Below are 23338 nucleotides of genomic sequence, written 5' to 3'. Positions count from 1 at the left end.
TTTTTCAAACACAATAAAATAAAGTTATTAGGAATCATATTCCCATGATTCATTTTCCCAGAAATTATTTTCCATACCAACTTTACTTTCTCGTCAACCAAACATGGCTTTAGTGATTTTTTCACGAATTCATTTTTTTTCCTAACTCATGAAAAATTCAGTACAAGCCTAAGTTCTTGACTTCCTTGACTAAATTTTAAGTTAATGAAATTTACCAAATTATGACAAAATTTGTAATTTTAAAAACCAATAATTTCATGAATATATTAAATCGAAATTCATATCATATTTATATGCAGCAGAATTAAATTTCATATTTGAATCAAGATCCATAACAAATCCTAGTGAATCAGTATTTTATATACGCTACATCCGTCCATAAAAATTTGTCCCATTTTTTCATTTCCGTCTGTCCCCCAAAATTTGTCTCATTTTACTTTTATCATTTTTGGTAGTGGGGCCCATATTCCACTAACGCATTCCTACTCACATTTTATTATAAAACTAAATATAAAAGTAGGACCCACAATCCACTAACTTTTTCAACTCACTTTTTATTACATTTTTTAAAATTCGTGTCGTGTCAAAGTGGAATAAATTTTAGGGGATAGAGGTAGTACTACGTTGTTGTATTGTTAAAGTTGATAATTGTCTTTTGAATTAAAATGAGTGAACTACATAAATGGTACCTGATCTTTATTTTATATCATTTTTGGTACGCAGTGACAAAAATAACCCTAGATACCTAATATGTGATTTTTTTTATAGAGGATATTTTTAGAAATTTCCATTAAATAGTACCAAATATGTGATTATTTTTTCTTCCTTTCTTATTTCTCTTTTTCTTCTTTAGTTTCTTCTTCTTTCTTTTTTCTTCATTTTCTTCTTTCTTTTTAGTATTTTATCTTCCTTTCTTTTATCTTTTTTCTCCTTAGTTTATGTTTCTTCTTCCTTCTTTTTTCTTCTTTCTTTTTAGTAGTTTATACATACATCTAATCTAATTGCATTCATAATATAAATTAAAAACAAAATCTAATTAAATTAATTATTTAAAGTAATTAAATCAATTGAATATTTTTTATTAAATTATTTTATACTCATTTTAAGGTTGAAACACCTAACTAAAAATATTCAACTTTTTATATCATTATGAATACAATTTACAATGTTAAATTTTTATTAAGGCTATATTGATTAGTTACTAATTTAATGTAATAATAATAATAATAGTTATTACATAATATTATGTGATTCATAATTTATATAATTATACGACTATTATTTATTAATTACTATCAATTTTTAATATTATAACAATAATAATCTATATTGATTAGTTACTAATTTAATGTAAAATAATAATAATAATTATTACATAGTGATTCATAATTTATATAATTATACTAAAATTATTTATTAATTACTATCAATTTTTAGTATTAAAATAATAATAATTATAACTATAATTATATTTAAGTATATTTAAATGATATTAAAAATGAATATTAATATTAATATTGATTAATAATAATAGTATAAAGAATTAGGATAAGGAGAGAAGATATTATAATATCACTTTTAGTACTAATTTTATGTTTGCCCAAAATACCCTTTATGACATAAATAAAAAAATATATTTGTTTAAAGAGCATTTTGGGAAGTATATAATTCACTCAATTAAAATATCTAATACTCCCTACGGAAAGTATCTAAACCAAAAATTACTTGTATAAATTTATAATTAATTAAAAAAAACAGCAAAAAATTAATTAACTTGTAGTATGACGTAATTTGTGAGAATTATTAATCAACATTCTAAAAATTATTTTCAGAACGTGGCCAATCTTCTCCCGCTCGATCGATCTCAATACAAGTCCTTCCCGAAGCTCTTTAGTTTCTTAAGAGAATTATATCAATTTCAGAACGACGGCGAGCTCGATTGGGGAGGCTGCGAATCTCTACATGGAGAAAGTCGACGTGTTGTGCTCTTAACAAGGAACGTTTCCGGTTAATTTCCGGTGTGCAAGTCTGGCGGCGCTAATTGATGGTTTGCTATGCTGACGTGATCCTTTGGAAGGGAAATTCGATAACACTGGTCGAATTGTTGTTGTCAACACTGTTGATATGAATTTGAGTGTTGCTGCGTGTTCAATTTTTGGTTGTGATAAGAATCTGATAGAGAATTGTTGGTGGTGGATATGTATCTGAGGCTGATGGCTGGCGGTGTTGGAGTGTTTGATTTGGAGCCGTTGATGGTTAATCGGAGATATTCTCGCTTTGCATTTCGTTTAAAAGATTGGTTTATATGTGTATTGTTTGTGCTTATTGATCAGCATTGTGTGCTGCACTTGATTTTGCTAGTGCTTGGAATATTTTTTAGTTGCTGTATTCAAAATTTTAAGTATCACTATAACATCATTTTAGAGCTGTTGTTGAATGATTTGAAGTACATGTTGCTGAAGCAGCTTCTTTAACTGAATATTGTGCATTTCCTTGACTACTTTCTGCCATCATACTAAAATGCATTAGAGTTGATTCTCTAGCTGTGAAGGTAGATACATGTATTTGCTCTCATCGCTTCTGTTGGTGTCAAGATAGCGATGAGTTAGGGCAGAAACAGAAGTCGGTAGAATGGAGACAACCTCAGATTTTCTAGGATATAATTTTCTTTAAATTGCTGGAAATCAGCAACCACAATTAGTACTACTACTCAACAATTAGTAGGTACCTCTGGTTTGGGTAGTGTTGGAAGTTCAGGCTTAGGCAAAGTCGGTACCTCAGGTTTCGGCACTGTTGGAACCTCGGGTTTAGGTGAAGTTGGGACCTCAGGTTTTGGCAATGTTGGTACCTCAGGCTTAGGGACAGCCGGAATCTCAAGTTTTGGCAATGTTGGTACCTCAGGCGTAGGGACAGCCGGAATCTCAGGTTTTGGCGAAGTTGGGACCTCGGGTTTTGGCACTGTTGGTACCTCAGGCTTAGGGACAGCAGGGATCTCAGGTTTTGGCAATTCTGGGAGCTTTGGTAGCTCTGGCTTAGGGACAGTCGGGACCTCAGGTTTTGGTAATTCAGGGAGCTTTGGTAGCTCTGGCAGTGTAGGTTTTGGCAATTCTGGCATTTGAGGCTTTGGTATTTCAGGTAGAGTAGGTTTTGGTGTTTCAGCTTTTTCCAGTGTTGCGCTTAGGCAATGCCGGTACCTCTGGTTTTGGTACTGTTGGAAGCTCGGGCTTAGGCAAGGCCGGGATCTCAGGTTTTGGTTGTGTTGGAACCTCGGGCTTAGGCAAAGTCGGGACCTCGGGTTTTGGCTTTGTTGGAACCTCAGGCTTAGGCAAAGTTGGGATCTCAGGCTTTGGCACTGTTGGAACCTCGGGCTTAGGCAAAGTCGGGACCTCAGGTTTTGGCACCGTTGGTACCTCAGGCTTAGGGACAGCCGGGATCTCAGGTTTTGGCATTTCTGGGAGCTTTGGTAGCTCTGGCATTTGAGGCTTTGGTATTTCGGGTAGAGTAGGCTTTGGTGTTTCAGCTTTTTCGAGTGTTGGCTTAGGCAATGTCGGTACCTCCGGCTTGGGTAGTGTTGGAAGTTCGGGCTTTGGCAACACAGGGACCTCTGGTTTTGGCAGTGTTGGAAACTCGGGCTTAGGCAATGTTGGGACCTCAGGCTTTGGCAGTGTTGGAATTTCGGGTTTTGGCAGAGTTGGCAGCTCAGGCTTGGGTAGTGGAGGTAGCTTCGGCAGTGGAGGTAGTTCAGGCTTGGGTATAGATGGGATTTCGGGCTTGGGAACCTCAGGCACAGGAGACTCTAGGAGACGGCGCGCCTCTGCATGGTTCGTTATGGATGACAGAGTGATGAGCAAGAAGAGGAAAAGGGAATGGTGGCAATAAGATGACATTGCTTAAGGATGTGGATGTAATAGCTGAATTAAGAAGGGCTTTTTGTTCAAGTGAACTTCACTTTCTTGATTGAGTTATGAAGTTTGGGGGTGCATTAAAGGTTTATATAGGCATTGCATGAAGTGAAAGTTTGAGTTAGTTCAACTTCCTATTGACTCTCTCTAAACTCTGGTAAGGTATTATTAAAATAATATATTCAATAGCAGGTTAGGTCACCCCTGTCTATACCAATGAATAAATTGCCTTGGAAATTAGAAGTATTTGATTGTCTAGCGATACATTATGTTGGAACTTAATTTCAAACTTGACTTTAGAGCTTATTTGCTGTTTAACTTCCGATTTGGAACTGGTATAAAAGACACGTATGCATTAAGTTGTTTAATTTGGTCATCTGTAGGCAAATGAAGTCCAATTCGAATAGGTTGCTAAGAAAATGCAATTGACAATGAAATTATGATATGAACTTTCATAGCTTAAAAAAAAAAAAACAAATAAAGGAGAGGAAGACAGTGGAGATTGAACCTTGGCTCACTATTCGATTTCAATAACCAATTTTTCATCCCAACTTGTCAGGAATAGACATGGCATGCAAGAAGATTGAACTAAATGCATGTGTGTATTTCAATCTAACTGCAAAACTATTTTACTAATAGTTAAACATTCTTGATAAATTTATACATTCTGGATCGTATTAAAGTTTTAGATACTAATTTTAAATTTAAAAAAAAGTAATTTACATTATAACTCAATATAGTAAAAAGAAATATTAGTATTTATAATAAATATTTGACATAAATATAAGGCAATTTTGTAGTACTAGTAGTTAATCATTTGTGATAAATTTATATATTCTGGATTGTATTTAAGTTTTACATACTAATTTCGATTTTTTGAATAGTACTAAATCTCATTATAACTTAAACTAGTAAAAATAAATATTATAGTAATCCTAGCTAATTAATACTAATTGCTTCAAATATAAAAATATTTATATTTTCTTAACAATATGTGTTTACAATTTTGCAATAAGTTTTAATAACTAATAGTAAGTGTTATGTAAATATGTAGATTAAAAAAAAATAGGCTCACATTTAATATAAAGGTATTTTACTTAATTATAAATACTAAGGGCTCGTTTGATAAGAAAGATGAGATATAACAAGATTTGTTAAATAAGATAAGAAATGTGGGCTTCGTGTCAAGATAAGCTCGGATGAAGGTTTTTTCGTTGTTGTTTGGTAGACAAGAAATTATCTAGATTTTGTATTAATAAATCATAATAAATGAGGTAGAAATGCTATCCGACCAAATTTGTGAGATACATATCTTTGTATTTTAAGGAAAAATTTGCGGGCTCGGATGGGCCATAGAGAAAACCACGGGCTAACATAATTGGTTAACTATGGTATCAAACACTTAGAAATAGTCACATAAGTATCTATATCTAGGCATTACTAACTTATCAAACGAACCCTAAGAGCATCGGTAACATGGGGTGAGGAGGGATGTCAAACTGCTTAGGGGTCCGGCACCGGTGTGACTGGGTATGGGCGACCACAACCTAACTCTCAAGTTCAAGGAGTTGTGCACAATGCTTGCCCAAGGTACGATATCGATGCCCCGTCATGTTTGGGAAGTGCATAAAGACGTGGTAGCTCAATCCTAGAAGAATTAAGGAAGAAGTAGTTTCAGGAATTTAATTTTTTTTGGAATTTAAATTTTTTATTTTTAGTAATTTATTAACTAGGGATTTTAAAAGACTAATTTTATTACTCATAGTATTATTTAATTTGTTTGGTTGGATGATGATTAAACAAGGAAAAATTAAAATTAATTTTGTTGTAACAGAAGTATGCACAGAGGTGTGATATGAAATTGGAAGAACTGTGACAAAACAAAGAAAATAGAAATTGAGAGAAATAATGAGATAGTATCCAAATATGAAGAGTACGTAATATTTTTAGGGACAATATATTTAATTATCTTACTAACAAAAATGAGAGAAATTAGAAGAAACATGCTTAAAAATTAAAATAACATAAGAAAGCATGTGATCACAAATAGGGCTGGGTCGATACGATATACCGTATCAAAAAGTTTCGGTATACCGAATTTCGGTATACCGGAATTTCGGTATGGAAAAAAACTATACCGTTACCGTTTCAAAATTTCGGTATATCGTAACGAACTTCGGTATACCGTTCTGAATGGTATATCGATATTTCGTACGATATACTGAAATTTTATACCATTTCGAATACCTTTATACCAAAAATTATAATTTCAAAACTAAAAAATAAAACCAAAATTAATATAATTTTAACATAATAAAATAAACATTGTCCACATCTTCATAATAAAAAATATATAATTAAGTTATATGGATATATTTATGATTTAAACTTCTAATCTTAAAAAAATAAATTATATTATTATTATTATTATTATTATTATTATTATTATTATTATTATTATTATTATTATTATTATTATCGATATAAATGGTATAAACGATATGTATCGATAACTCGATACGTATTGATTTTCGATATATTTCGGTATACCGATAATATCGATATATACCATATATTCGATATAAAACGGTATATCGCGGTATAAGAAAATTCATATCGTTATCATACCGAAAACTTTTGATACGGTATAGTATCGTACCGAAAGTTTCGGTATACCGAAAATTCGATATATTTCGATATTTTTCAGTACGATACGATCGATATACCATTTTTTCAGTATATTTACCCAGCCCTAATCACAAAGGCCAAAGCTATTTTGGTGAATACTTGTCTCTCATAATATATGACGTGTTGATAGGGACCTGATATTCTATTTTATTCCGGAAGGGAGCTGATATTCTCTCCGTATATTTATTTAGTTTATTTATGTTTTAGTATTATTTAGTTATTATGATTTTATTTACTTTCCATAGTAGTTAGGATTTGATTTGCTTTTGATTTGTTTTCCTAGTTTATAGAGATCTTTTTGTACCACATATATTATAAATATGTGTGGAGTCTTTTATTATTAAAAAGCAGAATGAAGAATTAAATTATTAATCTCGTTTTCTCCTCCGCATCTCCCTCTTGGAGAAACCGCCAGTTCTCTCAAATCTCTCAAAGTCACGCTAGTTTCCACCCTCTCTAATCTCTTTTCATATAATTTCTCTAGATAGGAATTAATCCCATATTAATTCCTATCAAATTGGTGCTTTCATTAGGTTCTCATCCTCCTATTGATACCACCATGTCCGTCTTGTTGTCAAACTCTCCTCCAGACTCTCCTCCTCAGTTTTCTGGTGTTAACCCCGTGAGATGGATTTTGGAAATTCAGGAATATTTTGACTATCACTTGTTCTCCGATGCTGATCGTCTATTTTTTGTGAGGAGGTTTTTTGACCATCCAGCATCCATATGGCTCCACGAGTATCGACGTTCGAATCCTAAGTGCTCATGGCAAGAATTTCTAGATGCTGTTTATCATAATTTTGATGAGGATGCCATTTATTTCGCCGAGACGAATAAACTTCTCAACAAAATTATAGAGTGAGTGGCATATTTAGCTAAAAAGGAGGCTATGGCTAAAAAGGAGGCCACATCTGATTATGTCATCAAGCCTGTTGCAACAAAGGATGATGAGTCAACAAATTTGATAGGAATTAATAGAGAAATTATATGAAAAGAGATTAGAGAGGGTGAAAACTAGCGTGACTTTGAGAGATTTGGTCCCTATCACATGTTCGTTTGAATATTTTAATAACCATTCTGCCTCTTTGAAACTTGAGAGTTTAGACTTGAGACAATAAAACTTATCTGTTTTTAATTATTGTTAGGTAATTACCTCGTTAATTCGTGTAGCTGCGTTGATTTACATCATGGCAGAAACATATATAGGTCGCGGTAGAAAACAAGAAAAATGAGACAGTTGATTATCACTGCAAACACCATATACTAATCATGCAAACCTCAATCAATCATGAATATATATTAAATGACATTATACAACCAGAACATACAAGCTTACATATAATAAAAAGAGGATAAATTGGAAAGCAATAAGAAAAGAAGACAGCAACGACTATATGAATCGATCATTCTAGAATTATAGTACATCCTTCCATAATAAGGTCAATCTCTGAAACTAGATTAATCCCGGTGTCATGTTCCTATGTCGATGCAAATCAACGGGATTTGGGTCCTTCGGGCAAAGATGGTTTAGGCAGTTCCGGAATCTTGGGAAGTTCAGGCAACTTTGGCAACTCAGGCTTAGGCAAAGTTGGGACCTCAGTTTTTGGCAATGTTGGAAGCTCGGGCTTAGGGACAGCTGGAAGCTCAGGTTTGGGCAATTCTGGGAGCTTTGGTAGCTCTGGTAGTTGAGGTTTTGGCACGGTTGGTACCTCGGGCTTAGGGACAGTCAGGACCTCAGGTTTTGGTAATTCAGGGAGCTTTGGTAGCTCTGGCACCGTTGGTTTTGGCAATTATGGTATTTGAGGCTTTGGTATTTCGGGTAGAGTAGGCTTTGGCGTCTCAGCCTTTTCCGGTGCTGGCTTATGTAATGTTGGTACCTCTGGTTTGGGTAGTGTTGGAAGTTCGGGCTTTGGCAAAGTCGGGATCTCAGGCTTAGGCACAGTTGGTACCTCAGGTTTTGGCACTGTTGGAACCTCAGGCTTAGGCAAAGTCGGGATCTCGGGCTTAGGCACTGTTGGAACCTCAGGTTTTGGCACTGTTGGAACCTCAGGCTTAGGTGAAGTTGGGACCTCAGGTTTTGGCAATGCTGGTACCTCAGGCTTAGGGACAGCCGGGATCTCAGGTTTTGGCACGGTTGGAACCTCAGGCTTAGGCAAAGTTGGGACCTCGGATTTTGGCAATGTTGGTACCTCAGGCTTAGGGACAGCCGGGATCTCAGGTTTTGGCAATTCTGGGAGCTTTGGTAGCTCTGGCATTTGAGGCTTTGGTATTTCCGGTAGAGTAGGCTTTGGCGTTTCAGCCTTTTCTAGTGTTGGCTTAGGCAATGCCGGTATCTCAGGCTTGGGTAGTGCTGGAATTTCGGGCTTTGGCAACACAGGTACCCTCTGGCTTGGGTAGTGTTGGAATCTCGGGTTTTGGCAATACAGGTACCTCTGGTTTAGGCAGTGTTGGAAATTCAGGCTTGGGCAATACTGGGATTTCAGGTTTTGGCAGTGTTGGAATCTCGGGCTTAGGCAACGATGGCAGCTCAGGCTTGAAACCAGACAGCAAGGAGAGATCAAACTCAGAACCTCTATGTTAAAAGGGGAGCAGGCGAACCACTAGACCACCAACGCTTTCTTAAAAAATTAGCTTAATACATGGTATATTAGTATTTTGATTTGGGGGTACAGTTGTACCCCTTGTTCTAGCCTGAATACACCACTGACTACTAGTAACTACTCCCTCCGTCCCATTGAAGATGACTCACTTTTCTTTTTAGTTTGTCCCGACTAAGATGACCCATTACTTAAAATGGAAACACCTTTGCCTCTACTTTATTCTCTCTTTTATTTTACTCTCTCCTCTCAACACACAAAATAAAGTTGCATAAAATCTCGTGCCAAATTAATTAACTTGTTTTCCAGAAAATATAAATTTACGAGCAATGCAACATCATTGCTAATTATTCATTGCCAAATCACATTTGCAATTATGGAATATAAATGATCAGAAATTAAAATTTCAAAATTATATGAGTAATGGAAAATCTGTGTAGCAGTACATGACTAATTCCAAGGTTAGTACGTCTCTAAATTACATATCCAAACAGAGAACATGAGACATGAAGATTTGATTACCAATTAATTTTTATATTGTCGGATAACTTTTTTCATGTGAAAAATAATGTACTACAATCTTATTTAACCTCAATTATGCCACTTGATCGACTAAAAGAATTAATTATGGAGTACTTATACCATTTAATAAGCTAATAAGTTATTGGAAAATTTAGATTTTAAATTTGACCAAATTAAAAATATAGTATTATATAAAAACGAAAAAATAATGAAAGTAATATTGATAGGCAATGAGGTTTGCTATAAAATTCTAAAACTATGGAAAAGTTATCCTAGCTTTTGCTGTCAAAATGACCTTGGTAAAGAGCAACTACAAATACAAAATATAGCACACTTAACCTCTCTTATTTTATTTTTGCTCTTATTTTATTTTCTTCTATTTTGTTTTCATTCATACTTTAGTCTCTCAAAACTCCGACTTAATTATTTCTCCAATTAATTTATTAAATATTTATTCCCTGATCTCCATTCCAAAAACCCCAAATTAATTTAGAATTTTGATATTAAATGAATTACTGATTAATTTCAGCTACAAATAAATGAAAGAAAAGAGGTGCCTAATTATATTGGATATTCAAACAAATCAAATTCTGATTTTTAATTATGCAACCTTCACAAAAGTTAAATCTTTAAAAAAAATAAGTTTATAATATTAGAAATAGTTTCGTTTCGATATTTGCTGAAGTAGACTGCATGCACTCACACAGATACATTTTCATCATAATGTTGGGCAAGGAGAAATGGTTGTTCCATATCTTTCCCATTTCAGTACTAGCATGGGGAATTTAATTCCTCTTAACATTTGAAAGTGATGATCGAAAAAAAAAAATGAAACATAGTTGATTATAACTGAAAACCTCAATCAATCATGAATATATACTAAATGACATTAACAAAGAATTACAAACTGTAAACAACCATAACATACAAGCAAGCTTACATATAATAGAAGGACAAATTGGAAAACAATAAGAAAAGAAAACAGCAACAACAATATAAGTCGATCATTCTAGAATTATGCATCCCTCCTCAGTAAGTCGATCTCCGGAACTCGATTCCTGATGTCATGTTCCTCTGTCGACATAAATCAACGAGATTTGGGTCCTTCCGGCAAAGTTGGTTTAGGCAGTTCAGGTATCTTAGGAAGTTCAGGCAACTTTGGCATCTCAGGCTTAGGAAAAGTTGGGAGCTCAGGTTTTGGCAATGTTGGAATCTCGGGCTTAGGGACAGCTGGAAGCTCAGGTTTGGGCAATTCTGGCAGCTTTGGTAGCTCTGGCAGTTGAGGTTTTGGTAATTCTGGGAGCTTTGGCAGCTCTGGCAGCTGAGGCTTTGGTATTTCAGGCAGAGTAGGCTTTGGCGTTTCAGCTTTTTCGAGTGTTGGCTTAGGCAATGTTGGTACCTCTGGTTTGGGTAGTGTTGGAAGTTCAGGCTTAGGCAAAGTCGGGATCTCGGGCTTAGGCAAAGTTGGTATCTCAGGTTTCGGCACTGCTGGAACCTCAGGCTTAGGTGAAGTTGGGATCTCAGGTTTTGGCAATGCTGGTACCTCAGGCTTAGGGACAGCCGGGATCTCAGGTTTTGGCAAAGTTGGGACCTCGGGTTTTGGCACTGTTGGTACCTCAGGCTTAGGGACAGCCGGGATCTCAGGTTTTGGCAATTCTGGGAGCTTTGGTAGCTCTGGAATTTGAGGCTTTGGTATTTCAGGTAGGGTAGGCTTTGGTGATTCTGCCTTTTCTAGTGTTGGCTTAGGCGATGTCGGTAATTCTGGCTTAGGTAGTGTTGGAAGTTCAGGCTTTGGCAGCACAGGTACCTCTAGTTTTGGTAGTGTTGGAAGCTCGGGCTTTGGCAGTGTTGGAATCTCAAGCTTAGGCAACGGTGGCAGCTCAGGCTTGGGTAATGTTGGGACCTCAAGCTTAGGCAACGGTGGCAACTCAGGCTTGGGTATAGATGGGATTTCGGGCTTGGGAGACGACTCTAGGAGATGGCGCGCATCTGCATGGTTCGTTATGGATGACAGTGCGATGAGCAAGAAGAGGAAAAGGGAATGGCGGCGATGAAATGCCATTGTTTGAAGAGGTAATAGCTGAATCAAGAAAGCTTTTTTGTTCTAAGTGATTTAACTTTGTTGGATGAGTTATGATGTTTGGGGGTGCATGAGGGTTTATATAGGCATTGTTTGAGGTGGAAGATAAAGTTAGTTCAACTTCCTAATGCCTTTGTCTCTCTTAAAGTCGTGTAATGTGGTTATTAAAGTACTAGTACAATTCAAGAACGGGTTAGGTGACCACCAATGGAGTTAGACGAATTCATCGTGAATCAATAGCCTTGGAAACTAGTATTTCATTTTGTGAATCAATAATTTAATTAATGTTGTACTTGATTTAAAACTTTAATCTAAATTTGTACTACAAAAGACACGTCTATAAAAGCTGTTTAATTTGGTCATCTGTAGGCAATAAATTGACAGTTTGGTAAGAAAATCCAATTGAGAATGAAATAATGCATGTGAACTAATTCGCAGCTCATAAAGAGAAAAATATGTGCTTATTCTTATATCACTCCACCAAACTATAGTATTAATCATTAACCAAACTATATGTACATAATTGAACATTTTAGTTATTAGTACGTAGTAGTACTATTAAAAATCACTTCTAAAGATTAATTAATTTTTAAAAAAAAATTAATACTTCATAGTATTATATATTAAACCTTTGCAAGTAAAAAATTACAGTGCTTTTGAAATTTTATACTCTCTCCGTCCCAGAGAAGTTGGCATACTTTGAAAATGGCACGAGATTTTAGGAGGTTTTGTTTTGTGTGTTAAATGGAGAGAGAAAATATAATTTTTATATTCATGTGAGAGAGAACTTTTTCCAAAAAGGGAAATGTGACATCTTTTGTGGGACAAACTAAAAAGGAAAGTGTGTCAACTTCTCCGGGACGGAGGGAGTAGTATACTAGTATCATTGTATGAAATCTGAAATCATAAATATATAGAATAAAAAATAATTATTAAAAAATATAAAATCAGACAGGAAAAAAAAATAACATATATAGCGGATGAGAAACAATATTATTATTTCAAGTTCTAAAATCACAAATTTTTACAATACCAATTTATTGTACCAATAACTTAAACATAAAATACAGTTGATAACAATGAAGCAAAAACTAATTATAAAGACAAATATCTTACAACAGAAACCCGACATTTTCACGAACAGTGAGAGAATCAAAAAGTGCTGCACCCTGAAAAACCTGTTACATTGGGCAGTAGATTCAAGAACTGTCTAGATTAGAATCACTGAAATAATTGAGGAGGTGCAAACATATTTCACCAAGCCAATTCTTAGGCCAGATAGTTCCTCATCACTGATCAACCCGTACCGTCTTCTCCCGCGAATCAACACCTCACCCTAGTTGTTCATAATTAATGAGAGACCACAAGAAGACAGTCAATCCCAATCTAAATTAGCTTCTATCAATAATAATAATAATATCAGTATAAAATACAACATAATACCAAATGAAAGGAACGAACTTGGAAGAATCAAGATTATCTTGTCTGGAGCAAGAAGCCCGACCATAATATTCAAGATGGTTGACTTGTACATCCACATACATATTTAAATTGATATCTTCATAATTTGACGACTATATAAATCCCAAAATTAATAGGTTAGTAGGTAAGTGGCGATGAATGTCATTAGTGAGTAGTTAATCATGAAAAAATGAAGAGTCATGGTATTAATATTTTATTTAGGTTATACAATATTTAAATTTAATAATATAGTAAGTATATTAAAAAATAAATTTATATTATTATTGGCATTCATGTAATTATTCATAAAATTCCCCTTTTATATATTTATAGACAAATAAAAGAAAAGATTAACTTTTTTTTTTTTTTTTTTTTTGTAGCTATAAAATATATACTTACAAAATTAATTTATACAAATAATTTTATTGATGGATATCTTTACCGTCTCTAAATTAACTTTTTATTAAGTACGTTTATTGCGAGCACAACATCATTGTCAATTTTGCATTTCGATACACATTTGCAATTATGGAATTAAGATGATTTCGAACTTCAAAATTACATATAAATAATGACAAAATAGACGTATAATTAAATTGAATACTCCCCTCCCCTCGTTCCATAAAAATAAGAACACTTTCCTTTTTCGTGAGTCTCATAAAATTATTCCATTTCCATTAATTTATAGAAACTTATCTCAAACTCATTACTCGTATACATCAATTTATTTACAATTTATACCACTAATATTATTTTAACTATCTTTCTCCTCTTCTCTTGCTTTACTAATTTAGTATGTATTAATTCATATGTCGTCCCAAATGTCCTTAGTTTTTGGGATGGAAGGAGTATCTAAAATGGATGTATAAAAGTTATACAGTATATGCAAAACTAATTCTTAGTGCCGAAACTAATCAAAATCGGTTACGTCGTTGTTTGAATTTTGTATTCTCAATTTATTTGTCGAGCCTCCGAAATTATGATTCAAATAGTATATTAGATTTATAAATGAGAAGATTATTTATAAATAAGATAATGCTTAGCATTCAGAGTTTTGTTGCTTGAAACATTTGAAAGTGATGTCAGAAGACAAGAAAAATGAAACATATACTAACAGTAAACCTCAATCAATCATGAAAATACATTAACAAAGAATTACAAACTGTAAACACCAAAAACATACAAACAATAATAAAACCATACATCAACGAGTTTTAAATCGGTCATACTAGAATTATCCATCCCTCCAAAATATGGACAATATCAGAAACATGATTCCTGATGGCATGTCGATGCTAATCAACCGGATTTGGTTTCTTCTTGCAAAGTTGGTTTAGGCGGGTATCTTTGGAAGTTCAGGCAACTTTGGTAGTTCTGGCTTAGGTAGAGTTGGGACCTCGGGTTTTGGCACTGTTGGAACCTCAGGCTTAGGCAAAGTTGGGAACTCAGGTTTGGGCAATTCTGGGAGCTTTGGTACCTCAGGCTTAGGGACAGTCGGGACCTCGGGTTTTGGCAATTCTGGGAGCTTTGGTAGCTCTGGCACCGTTGGTTTTGGCAATGTTGGAACCTCAGGCTTAGGGACAGTCGGAACCTCAGGTTTTGGTAATTCAGGGAGCTTTGGTAGCTCTGGCACCGCAGGTTTGGGCAATTCTGGCATTTGAGGCTTTGGTATCTCAGGTAGAGTAGGCTTTGGTGATTCAGCCTTTTCTAGTGTTGCCTTAGGCAATGTCGGTAGTGGTGGAAGCTCAGGCTTAGGCAAAGTCGGGATCTCAAATTTTGGTAGTGTTGGAACCTCGGGCTTTGGTAGAGTCGGGATCTCAGGTTTTGGTAGTGTTGGAAGTTCGGGCTTTGGCAACACAGGTACCTCTGGCTTTGGCAGTGTTGGAATCTCGGGCTTAGGCAACGATGGCAGCTCAGGCTTGGGCAACGATGGCAGCTCCGGCTTGGGTAGTGGAGGTAGCTCTGGCTTCGGTATAGATGGGATTTCGGGCTTGGGAACCTCAGGCACAGGAGACTCCAAGAGACGACGTGCCTCTGCATGGTTAGTTATGGATGACAGAGCGATGAGCAAGAAGAGAAAAAGGGAATGGTGGCGATGGAATGCCATTGCTTGAGAAGACAATAGGTGAATCAAGAAGGTTTTTATGTTGAAGTGATCTTCAATTACTTGGATAAATTATGAAGTTTGGGTTGCATTGAGGGTTTAAATAGGCTTTGTATGAGGTGGAAGATCGAGTTAGTTCAACTTCTTAATGCATTTCTCTCTAAAACTCATGTATGTGGTTACGAAAATATAATTCAATAATATGTTAGGTCACCACTCTCTACGTTAAACCACATGAATCAATTGGCTTTAAAACTATTTGAGTCTGTAGCAATATGTTGTACTACTTAATTTAAATCTTGAATTTAGTGCTTATGTAATGTGTAACTTTCCAATTTAAAATTGTTTAAAAGTCATCACTATGTTAGGTTGTTTAGTTATGGTAATCTGTAGACAAATGACTTCACCAATTCGCAGACTTTGGTAAGACAATCGAATTATAATCTTAACTAATTTGTACTTTTGTAGCTAAAATGGGAAAAATATGTGCTCATTTTATACTAGGAGTAACATATTTACCTTCTCCTTAATTTCTGGCAACGAGCACTCCACCAAACTCTATAAATAAAATCAAATACAGCATCCAAAACATATAATTTTATTGCTTGATATCTTAATTCATTCTAAATTAACAATTAGATGCAACATCGATTGTATCACAAAATTAATTAAAATATCAAAATTAGTATGTCACTTGATTGACTATAAGAATTTTGATTACATCGGTTAATAAGAGTGGCCTAATTGGAACATTTAAAAATTAAAATTTTATCAAAATAATAAAAATAAAAATAACAACAAATATATAATGAAAATATTACTAATAACAATAATATTTGTAACGGTGTATTAATGGCCGTGATCATAATGTTGACTAGTAAAGTTTGCAACTACAAATGTCAAAATTAATATTCAAATTGTGTGGACTGAGGACCGTGTTTCAAACTAGATACGACAATTTTCGAATTATTTTGATAAGATTTTTATACTTTCTATTTTATTGCATTTGCACGGTTTGGAGCTTGGATTAACGGCTTTTGAAACACGTTGTCTTGATTATTCTCTTATATTCTCAATTATATTCTTAAACGTCTGAAGTTATAGTTCAAATCATTTTGAAGCCCTAAATATTATTTAGAGACTAATCAAATGCAAATTCTAGTTATTTTATAAATTCCAAACTATGTTATGAATCATTAAAAATTATTAACAAATGACAAAATAATATTAATTCAAGATTGACGCCGTTATATTATGTTGATATCAAAATTTTGAAATTATTAAATCTCATCTCCAAACAAGTGGAAAAAAGCGCCTAACTGCTTGATACAAGTCAAGATATTGGATATTCAAACAACTCAAATTATAATGATCACTACAAATCAACCATGTAATCTCGGATATCCTACAAATGTTGGCGAAGCAGAAATGGTTGTTCGATATCTTTCCCATTCCGTATTAGCATTGAGAATTTAATTTCGAAACATTTAAAAGTGATGGTATAGAAAATAAAAAAAATTGAAGCATATAATCATAAATGAAAACCTCAATAAATCATGAATATATATATCAACAGAGAATTAAAAACTGCAAACACTCAGAACATACAAGTAAGCTTACATATAATAAGAAGAAGAAAATTTGGAAAACAATAAGAAAAGAAGACAGCAACGACTATATAAGTCCATCATTCTAGTATTATACATCTTCCACAGTAAGGTCGATCTCCTAATCTTGATTCTTGATTATATGCTGTTATGTCGACGCAAATCAACGGGATTTAGGTCCTTCTGGCAAAGTTGGTTTAGGCAGTTCTGGAATCTTAGGAAGTTCAGGCAACTTTGGCATCTCTGGCTTAGGCAAAGTCGGGACCTCGGGTTTTGGCAATGTTGGAACCTCGGGCTTAGGGACAGCTGGAAGCTCAGGTTTGGGCAATTCTGGCAGCTTTGGTAGCTCTGGCAGTTGAGGTTTCGGCAATTCTGGGAGCTTTGGTAACTCTGGCAGTGTAGGTTTTGGCAATTCTGGCATTTGAGGATTTGGTATTTCAGGCAGGGTAGGCTTTGGCGTTTCAGCTTTTTCGAGTGTTGGCTTAGGCAATGTTGGTACCTCTGGTTTGGGTAGTGTTGGAAGTTCAGGCTTAGGCAAAGTCGATACCTCAGGTTTCGGCACTGTTGGAACCTCGGGCTTAGGTGAAGTTGGGACCTCAGGTTTTGGCAATGTTGGTACCTCAGGCTTAGGGTCAGCCGGAATCTCAGGTTTTGGCAATGTTGGTACCTCAGGCCTAGGGACAGCCGGAATCTCAGGTTTTGGCGAAGTTGGGACCTCAGGTTTTGGCACTGTTGGTACCTCAGGCTTAGGGACAGCCGGGATCTCAGGTTTTGGCAATTCTGGGAGCTTTGGTAGCTCTGGCTTAGGGACAGTCGATCCCTCAGGTTTTGGTAATTCAGGGAGCTTTGGTAGCTCTGGCAGTGTAGGTTTTGGCAATTCTGGCATTTGAGGCTTTGGTATTTCAGGTAGAGTAGGTTTTGGTGTTTCAGCTTTTTCCAGTGTTGGCTTAGGCAATGCCGGTACCTCTGGTTTTGGTACTGTTGGAAGCTCGGGCTTAGGCAAAGCCGGGATCTCAGGTTTTGGTTGTGTTGGAACCTCAGGCTTAGGCAAAGTCGGGACCTCGGGTTTTGGCTTTGTTGGAACCTCAGGCTTAGGCAAAGTCGGGACCTCGGGTTTTGGCTTTGTTGGAACCTCAGGCTTAGGCAAAGTTGGGACCTCAGGCTTTGGCACTGTTGGAACCTCGGGCTTAGGCAAAGTCGGGACCTCAGGTTTTGGCACTGTTGGAACCTCAGGCTTAGGTAAAGTTGGGATCTCAGGTTTTGGCACTGCTGGAACCTCAGGCTTAGGTACCTCAGGTTTCGGCACTGCTGGAACCTCAGGCTTAGGTGAAGTTGGGACCTCGGGTTTTGGCAATGTTGGTACCTCAGGCTTAGGGACAGCCGGGATCTCAGGTTTTGGCAATTCTGGAAGCTTTGGTAGCTCTGGCACTTGAGGCTTTGGTAATTCAGCCTTTTCTAGTGTTGGCTTAGGCGATGTTGGTAATTCAGGCTTGGGTAGTGTTGGAAGTTCGGGCTTTGGCAACACAGGGACCTCTGGTTTTGGCAGTGTTGGAAACTCGGGCTTAGGCAATGTTGGGACCTCGGGTTTTGGCAGTGTTGGAACTTCGGGTTTTGGCAGAGTTGGCAGCTCCGGCTTGGGTAGAGGAGGTAGTTCTAGCTTCGGTAGTGGAGGTAGCTCAGGCTTGGGTATAGATGGGATTTGAGGCTTGGGAACCTCAGGTACAGGCGACTCTAGGAGACGGCGCGCCTCTGCATGGTTCGTTAGGGATGTCAGAGTGATGAGCAAGAAGAGGAAAAGGGGATAGTGGCAATAAGATGACATTGCTTGAGGATGTAATAGCTGAATTAAGAAGGGCTTTTTGTTCAAGTGAACTTCACTTTCTTGATTGAGTTATGAAGTTTGGGGGTGCATTAAGGATTTATATGGGCATTGCATGCAGTGAAAGTTTAAGTTAGTTCAACGTCCTATTGACTCTCTCTAAACTCTGTTAAGGTATTATTAAAATAATATATTCAATAGCAGGTTAGGTCACCACTGTATATACCAATGAATAAATTGCCTTAGAAACTAGTAGTATTTGATTGTGTAGCGATAAATTATGTTGAACTTAATTTCAAAAACTTGACTTTAGAGCTTATTTGCTGTTTAATTTGGTCATCTGTAGGCAAATGAAGTCCAATTCGAATAGGTTGGTAAGAAAATGCAATTGACAATGAAATTATGATATGAACTACTTCGTAGCTGAAAAAATGAAAACAAAGAAAGGAGAGGAAGATAGTGGAGATTGAACCTTGACCTCACTATTCGATTTCAAATAATTCAATAACCAATTTTTCATCCCAACTTGTCAAGAATAGACATGGTATGATCGTCTCATATATGAAAGAAGATTGAACTAAATGCATGTGTGTATTTCAATCTAACTGCTAAACTATTTTACTAATAGTTAAACATTCTTGATAAATTTATACATTCTGGATCGTACTAAAGTTTTAGTTACTAATTTTAAATATTTAAAAAGTAATTGACATTATAACTCAATATAGTAAAAAGAAATATTAGTATAATAAATATTTGATATAAAATATAAGGCAATATTGTAGTAGTAGTAGTTAATCATGATTTGTGATAAATTTATATATTCTGGATTGTATTTAAGTTTTACATACTAATTAATTTCGATTTTTTGAATAGTACTAATTAAAAGAGATATTATTGTAATCGTAATTAATGCTAATTGTTTCAAATATTAAAATATTTATATTTTCTTAACAATATGTGCTTACAGTTTTGCAATAAGTTTTAAAAACTAATAGTAAGTGTTATGTAATTATGTAGATTAAAAAAACATAGACTCACATTTAATGTAAAGGTATTTTACTTTAACTATAAATACTATGAGCATCGGAAACATGGGGTGAGGAGGGATGTCGGACTGCTCGGGGGGTGCGGTGTCCGGCACCGGTGTGACTGGGTATGGGCGACCACAACCAAACTCTCAAGTTCAAGAGTTGTACACAATGCTTGCCCAAGGTACAATATCGATGCCCAGTCATGTTTGGGAAGTGCATAAGGCCATCCACAGCGGCAAAAAAATATGTCCCGATCTCGTCTCGGAGGGACGAGACGCCAGCGAGACGGCGTTGTGAGCGTCGTCTCGTCCCCATCTCGTCGCCAGCGCGTCCCGCGTCCCGTCGCGGCGAGGCACCCCGCGAGACGTCTCGCCACGCGCTTGGGCGACGTGGCGAGCTCCGGTTCGTGCGTGACGCCCACTCGCCGTCCCGCGAGTGGGCGTCGTTTATATCCCTTAAAATTGATTTTTTTCAGAAAAAATTCAAAAAAATAAAAAATATATATAAAAAAAAATTCAAAAATTATACTAGCCATTTATAGCCGTTTTTTACAAATTTTTAATTTTTTTTAAATTTTTTTTAAGCCCCAAATAACTTCTATAAATACCAAATCATTCCCACAAATTATCCACCATAAAAAAACTCTCTATTCTCACTCAAACACACTACATTCTTCATCTCAAAACATTTTTCTTCTCCCAAATTTAATCAATTCATGGATCCATTTGAGCTAATGCGTCAACTAATGGAACAATCGCTAGAAGAAGATCGACGTAGGGAGGAGGAGGAAGCCGCGGCGCGTCAAAAGCGAACCCGGAAATACATCCATCGTGACCGGGAGCAAGCCGCCGCAAGGTTGGTACGCGATTACTTCTCTAACAACCCGAGATGGGATGATACCTACTTCCGTCGCCGTTTCCGTATGTCACGCCCGCTATTTTTGCATATCGCAAATACATTGGCGGCCCGGGAAGAGTACTTCAAAGAAGGTTTCGACGCTACTAGCCGTCCCAGTCACACGACGCTCCAGAAATGTACTGCAGCAATCCGTCAGCTTGCTACTGGACAAACGGCGGATTTGTTCGACGAATACCTACACGTCGGAGAAACCACTGGGAGACTTTGTTTGATGAACTTCTGCAAAGGCGTCCGGGCAGCCTTCACCGACGAATTTCTGAAGAAGCCAAACACCGTGGATTGTCAGTTTCTGCTTCAACTTCACGAACAAGCACACGGGTTTCCCGGGATGCTCGGGAGCGTCGATTGCATGCATTGGCAATGGAAGAATTGCCCAACGGCGTTGAGAGGGTCATACACGAGCGGCCACAAAGGCACCCACCCCACCGTTATACTCGAGGTCGTCGCCGACTACCGGCTATGGATTTGGCATGCGTATTTCAGGGTCCCCGGCTCGAACAAGGACATCAACGTGCTCAACCACTCCGACCTCTTCACCGAAGTTCTGAATGGTAAAGCGCCGGCCATCAACTTCGTCACTAACAACCGCCAGTATAAAATGGGGTACTATCTTGCCGACGACATCTATCCGAAGTGGCCAACCTTCGTGAAGACGTTCAACAGGCCTACGAACGAAAAACAGGCTCTTTTTGCGCAGAAGCAAGAGGCTGCTCGCAAGGATGTGGAGAGAGCGTTCGGGGTTCTCCAAGCTCGATGGAACATTATCAAAGCCCCGGCTCGTACGTGGTTTATGGATAATATGGTCGACATCATGTATACGTGCATAATCTTGCACAACATGATTGTTGCCGACGAAGGACCTCAGGCGGGAAATTGGTTCGACCCTGAGACCGCGGGAAGCTCTACCGCAAGTAGTCCGCCTCGCAGTGGATTGCATCCGTCTTTGGAAGAGCGGATGTGTATTCGGGCTAGGACACGTGATTCTACCGCCCACGGCCAACTCCAGGAGGATCTAATGGAGCACATTTGGGCAAAATTTGGCAACGAGTAGACGCAAATGATCTTCATTAGACAACTCTTTGCCTCCATTTTTTTTAATGGTGTGTATTTTTATTTTTTTAGGATTCTAATTATGTGTGTTTTTATTTTTTTAGGATTTTAATTATGTATTTTTTTTATTTTTAGGATTTTAAATTGTAATTTTATTTTATTTAATGAAGTGTGTTTTTTATTAATTGGATTTGTTGAAAATAAAAATGAAAAATGAAATTGAATGAATAATTAAGAGATGAGATGGTTAAGAGATGGATGGATGTGGGTGCTATCTCTTAGTTAAGAGATGGAGTGAAAAGTACAGTGGGGCTCATGAATAGTGAAGAGATGAGAGGGTTAAGAGACGGATAAGAGACACCGCTGTGGATGCTCTAAAGACGTGGTAGCTCAATCCTAGAAGAACTAAGGAAGAAGTAGTTTCGGGAATTTAAATTTTTTTGGATTTAAATTTTTAATTTTTATTAATTTCGATTAATGTAATATTAATTATGGATTTTAAAAGACTAAGTTTATTACTTATAGTATTAATTATTTAATTTGGTTGATTGGATGATGATTAAACAAGTATTATTAACAGTGGCGGAGCCAGATTTTTAACGATGGGAGGCCCATTTTTCATTTTTATAAATGAAACTATGTTTTGTGGACATTTCAAAATAACTAAATGAGATTTTTTTCGTTAACGGAGATAGTATTAAAATTTATTGAGTATGTTCTGTGTTCGGAAACAACTAAACTATAGAAAAAGTCATGCGTGAGAATAAGATTCATATTTTTAGGGCATAGCTACTGATATTGGTTATTTAGAATACATATATTATACTACATGCTAAATATTCAAACTGCTGAGGAGCCCAAGGGCCCCCTGGCCCACCGTGGCTCCGCCGGCCACTAATTATTAGTGTAATATTAATTTTGGATTTTAAAAACAAATATGAAGAGTACGTAATATCAATTATGAAAACAAGTATTACATAATTTAAAACAAGTATTACATAATTAATTTAAAACAAATATTACATAATTAATTTAAAAACAAGTACTATTACGTAATATTAATTTAAAAACAAGTACTTATTACATAATTAATGTAATATTAATTATGGATTTTAAAAACAAATATGAAGAGTACGTAATATTAATTTAAAAACAAGTACTTATTACATAATTAATGTAATATTAATTATGGATTTTAAAAACAAATATGAAGAGTACGTACTATTTTTAGGGACAATATATTTAATTATCTTAAAAATTAAAATAACATAAGAAAACATGTGATCACAAAGCTATTTTTGTGAATACTTGTCTCTCATACTATATGCCACATGTTTGTATCTAAAAATACATTAGAGTGTCATTTGAATATTGAAATAAGCATTCTGCCTCGTTGAAACTTGAGATCTGTTTTTACTTATATTGTTTGGTAATTAACTCGTTAATTCGTGTAGCCAGCAGCTCTGTTAGGCTGCGCTGATTTACATCATGGTAGAAACATATATAGGTCGCGGTAGAAAACAAGAAAAATGAGACAGTTGATTATCACTGCAAAC

General features: G+C 36.0%; 6 protein-coding genes across 8 annotated transcripts; 1 reads left to right on the top strand and 5 right to left on the bottom strand.

The window, feature by feature from the left end:
* Positions 1-2648: 2648 nt before the first annotated feature.
* LOC125192065 (uncharacterized) lies at positions 2649-3948 on the bottom strand. Its single transcript, XM_089056153.1, has one exon. The coding sequence runs from the start codon at positions 3885-3887 to the stop codon at positions 3156-3158; it is 732 nt and encodes a 243-aa protein (XP_088912279.1). The 5' UTR covers positions 3888-3948; the 3' UTR covers positions 2649-3155.
* Positions 3949-8380: 4432 nt separating this feature from the next.
* LOC148927109 (uncharacterized) lies at positions 8381-10473 on the bottom strand. Its single transcript, XM_089056014.1, has 2 exons — positions 10421-10473; positions 8381-9122 (listed from the first exon to the last, which is right to left on the bottom strand). The coding sequence occupies exons 1-2, from the start codon at positions 10471-10473 to the stop codon at positions 8381-8383; spliced, it is 795 nt and encodes a 264-aa protein (XP_088912140.1).
* Positions 10474-10552: 79 nt separating this feature from the next.
* Positions 10553-11827, bottom strand: LOC125192059 (uncharacterized). The gene has a single exon (XM_048089515.2). The coding sequence runs from the start codon at positions 11769-11771 to the stop codon at positions 10797-10799; it is 975 nt and encodes a 324-aa protein (XP_047945472.2). The 5' UTR covers positions 11772-11827; the 3' UTR covers positions 10553-10796.
* A 2534-nt stretch (positions 11828-14361) lies between these two features.
* Positions 14362-15413, bottom strand: LOC125192060 (uncharacterized). The gene has a single exon (XM_048089516.2). The coding sequence runs from the start codon at positions 15355-15357 to the stop codon at positions 14584-14586; it is 774 nt and encodes a 257-aa protein (XP_047945473.2). The 5' UTR covers positions 15358-15413; the 3' UTR covers positions 14362-14583.
* Positions 15414-16892: 1479 nt separating this feature from the next.
* LOC125192058 (uncharacterized) lies at positions 16893-18848 on the bottom strand. Of its 3 annotated transcripts, none has more exons than XM_089055998.1 (2): positions 18288-18848; positions 16893-18248 (listed from the first exon to the last, which is right to left on the bottom strand). In XM_089055998.1, exons 1-2 carry the CDS (start codon positions 18781-18783, stop codon positions 17125-17127), a joined length of 1620 nt encoding a protein of 539 aa, XP_088912124.1. In that variant the 5' UTR covers positions 18784-18848; the 3' UTR covers positions 16893-17124. The 3 variants fall into 3 exon arrangements, with proteins under 3 accessions (XP_088912124.1, XP_088912125.1, XP_047945470.2); XM_089055999.1 differs by having other exon boundaries at positions 16893-18287; positions 18336-18848; XM_048089513.2 differs by having other exon boundaries at positions 16893-18848.
* A 1711-nt stretch (positions 18849-20559) lies between these two features.
* LOC148927108 (uncharacterized) lies at positions 20560-23262 on the top strand. Its single transcript, XM_089056011.1, has 2 exons — positions 20560-21643; positions 23237-23262. Exons 1-2 carry the CDS (start codon positions 20560-20562, stop codon positions 23260-23262), a joined length of 1110 nt encoding a protein of 369 aa, XP_088912137.1.
* Positions 23263-23338: the final 76 nt, after the last annotated feature.

This window comes from Salvia hispanica, chromosome 4 (assembly GCF_029641045.1).
Source record: "Salvia hispanica isolate PSC_SH4W2 chromosome 4, Shi_PSC_v1, whole genome shotgun sequence".
NCBI classification, from domain to species: domain Eukaryota; kingdom Viridiplantae; phylum Streptophyta; class Magnoliopsida; order Lamiales; family Lamiaceae; genus Salvia; species Salvia hispanica.
This window is presented reverse-complemented; position numbering and strand designations above follow the sequence as displayed.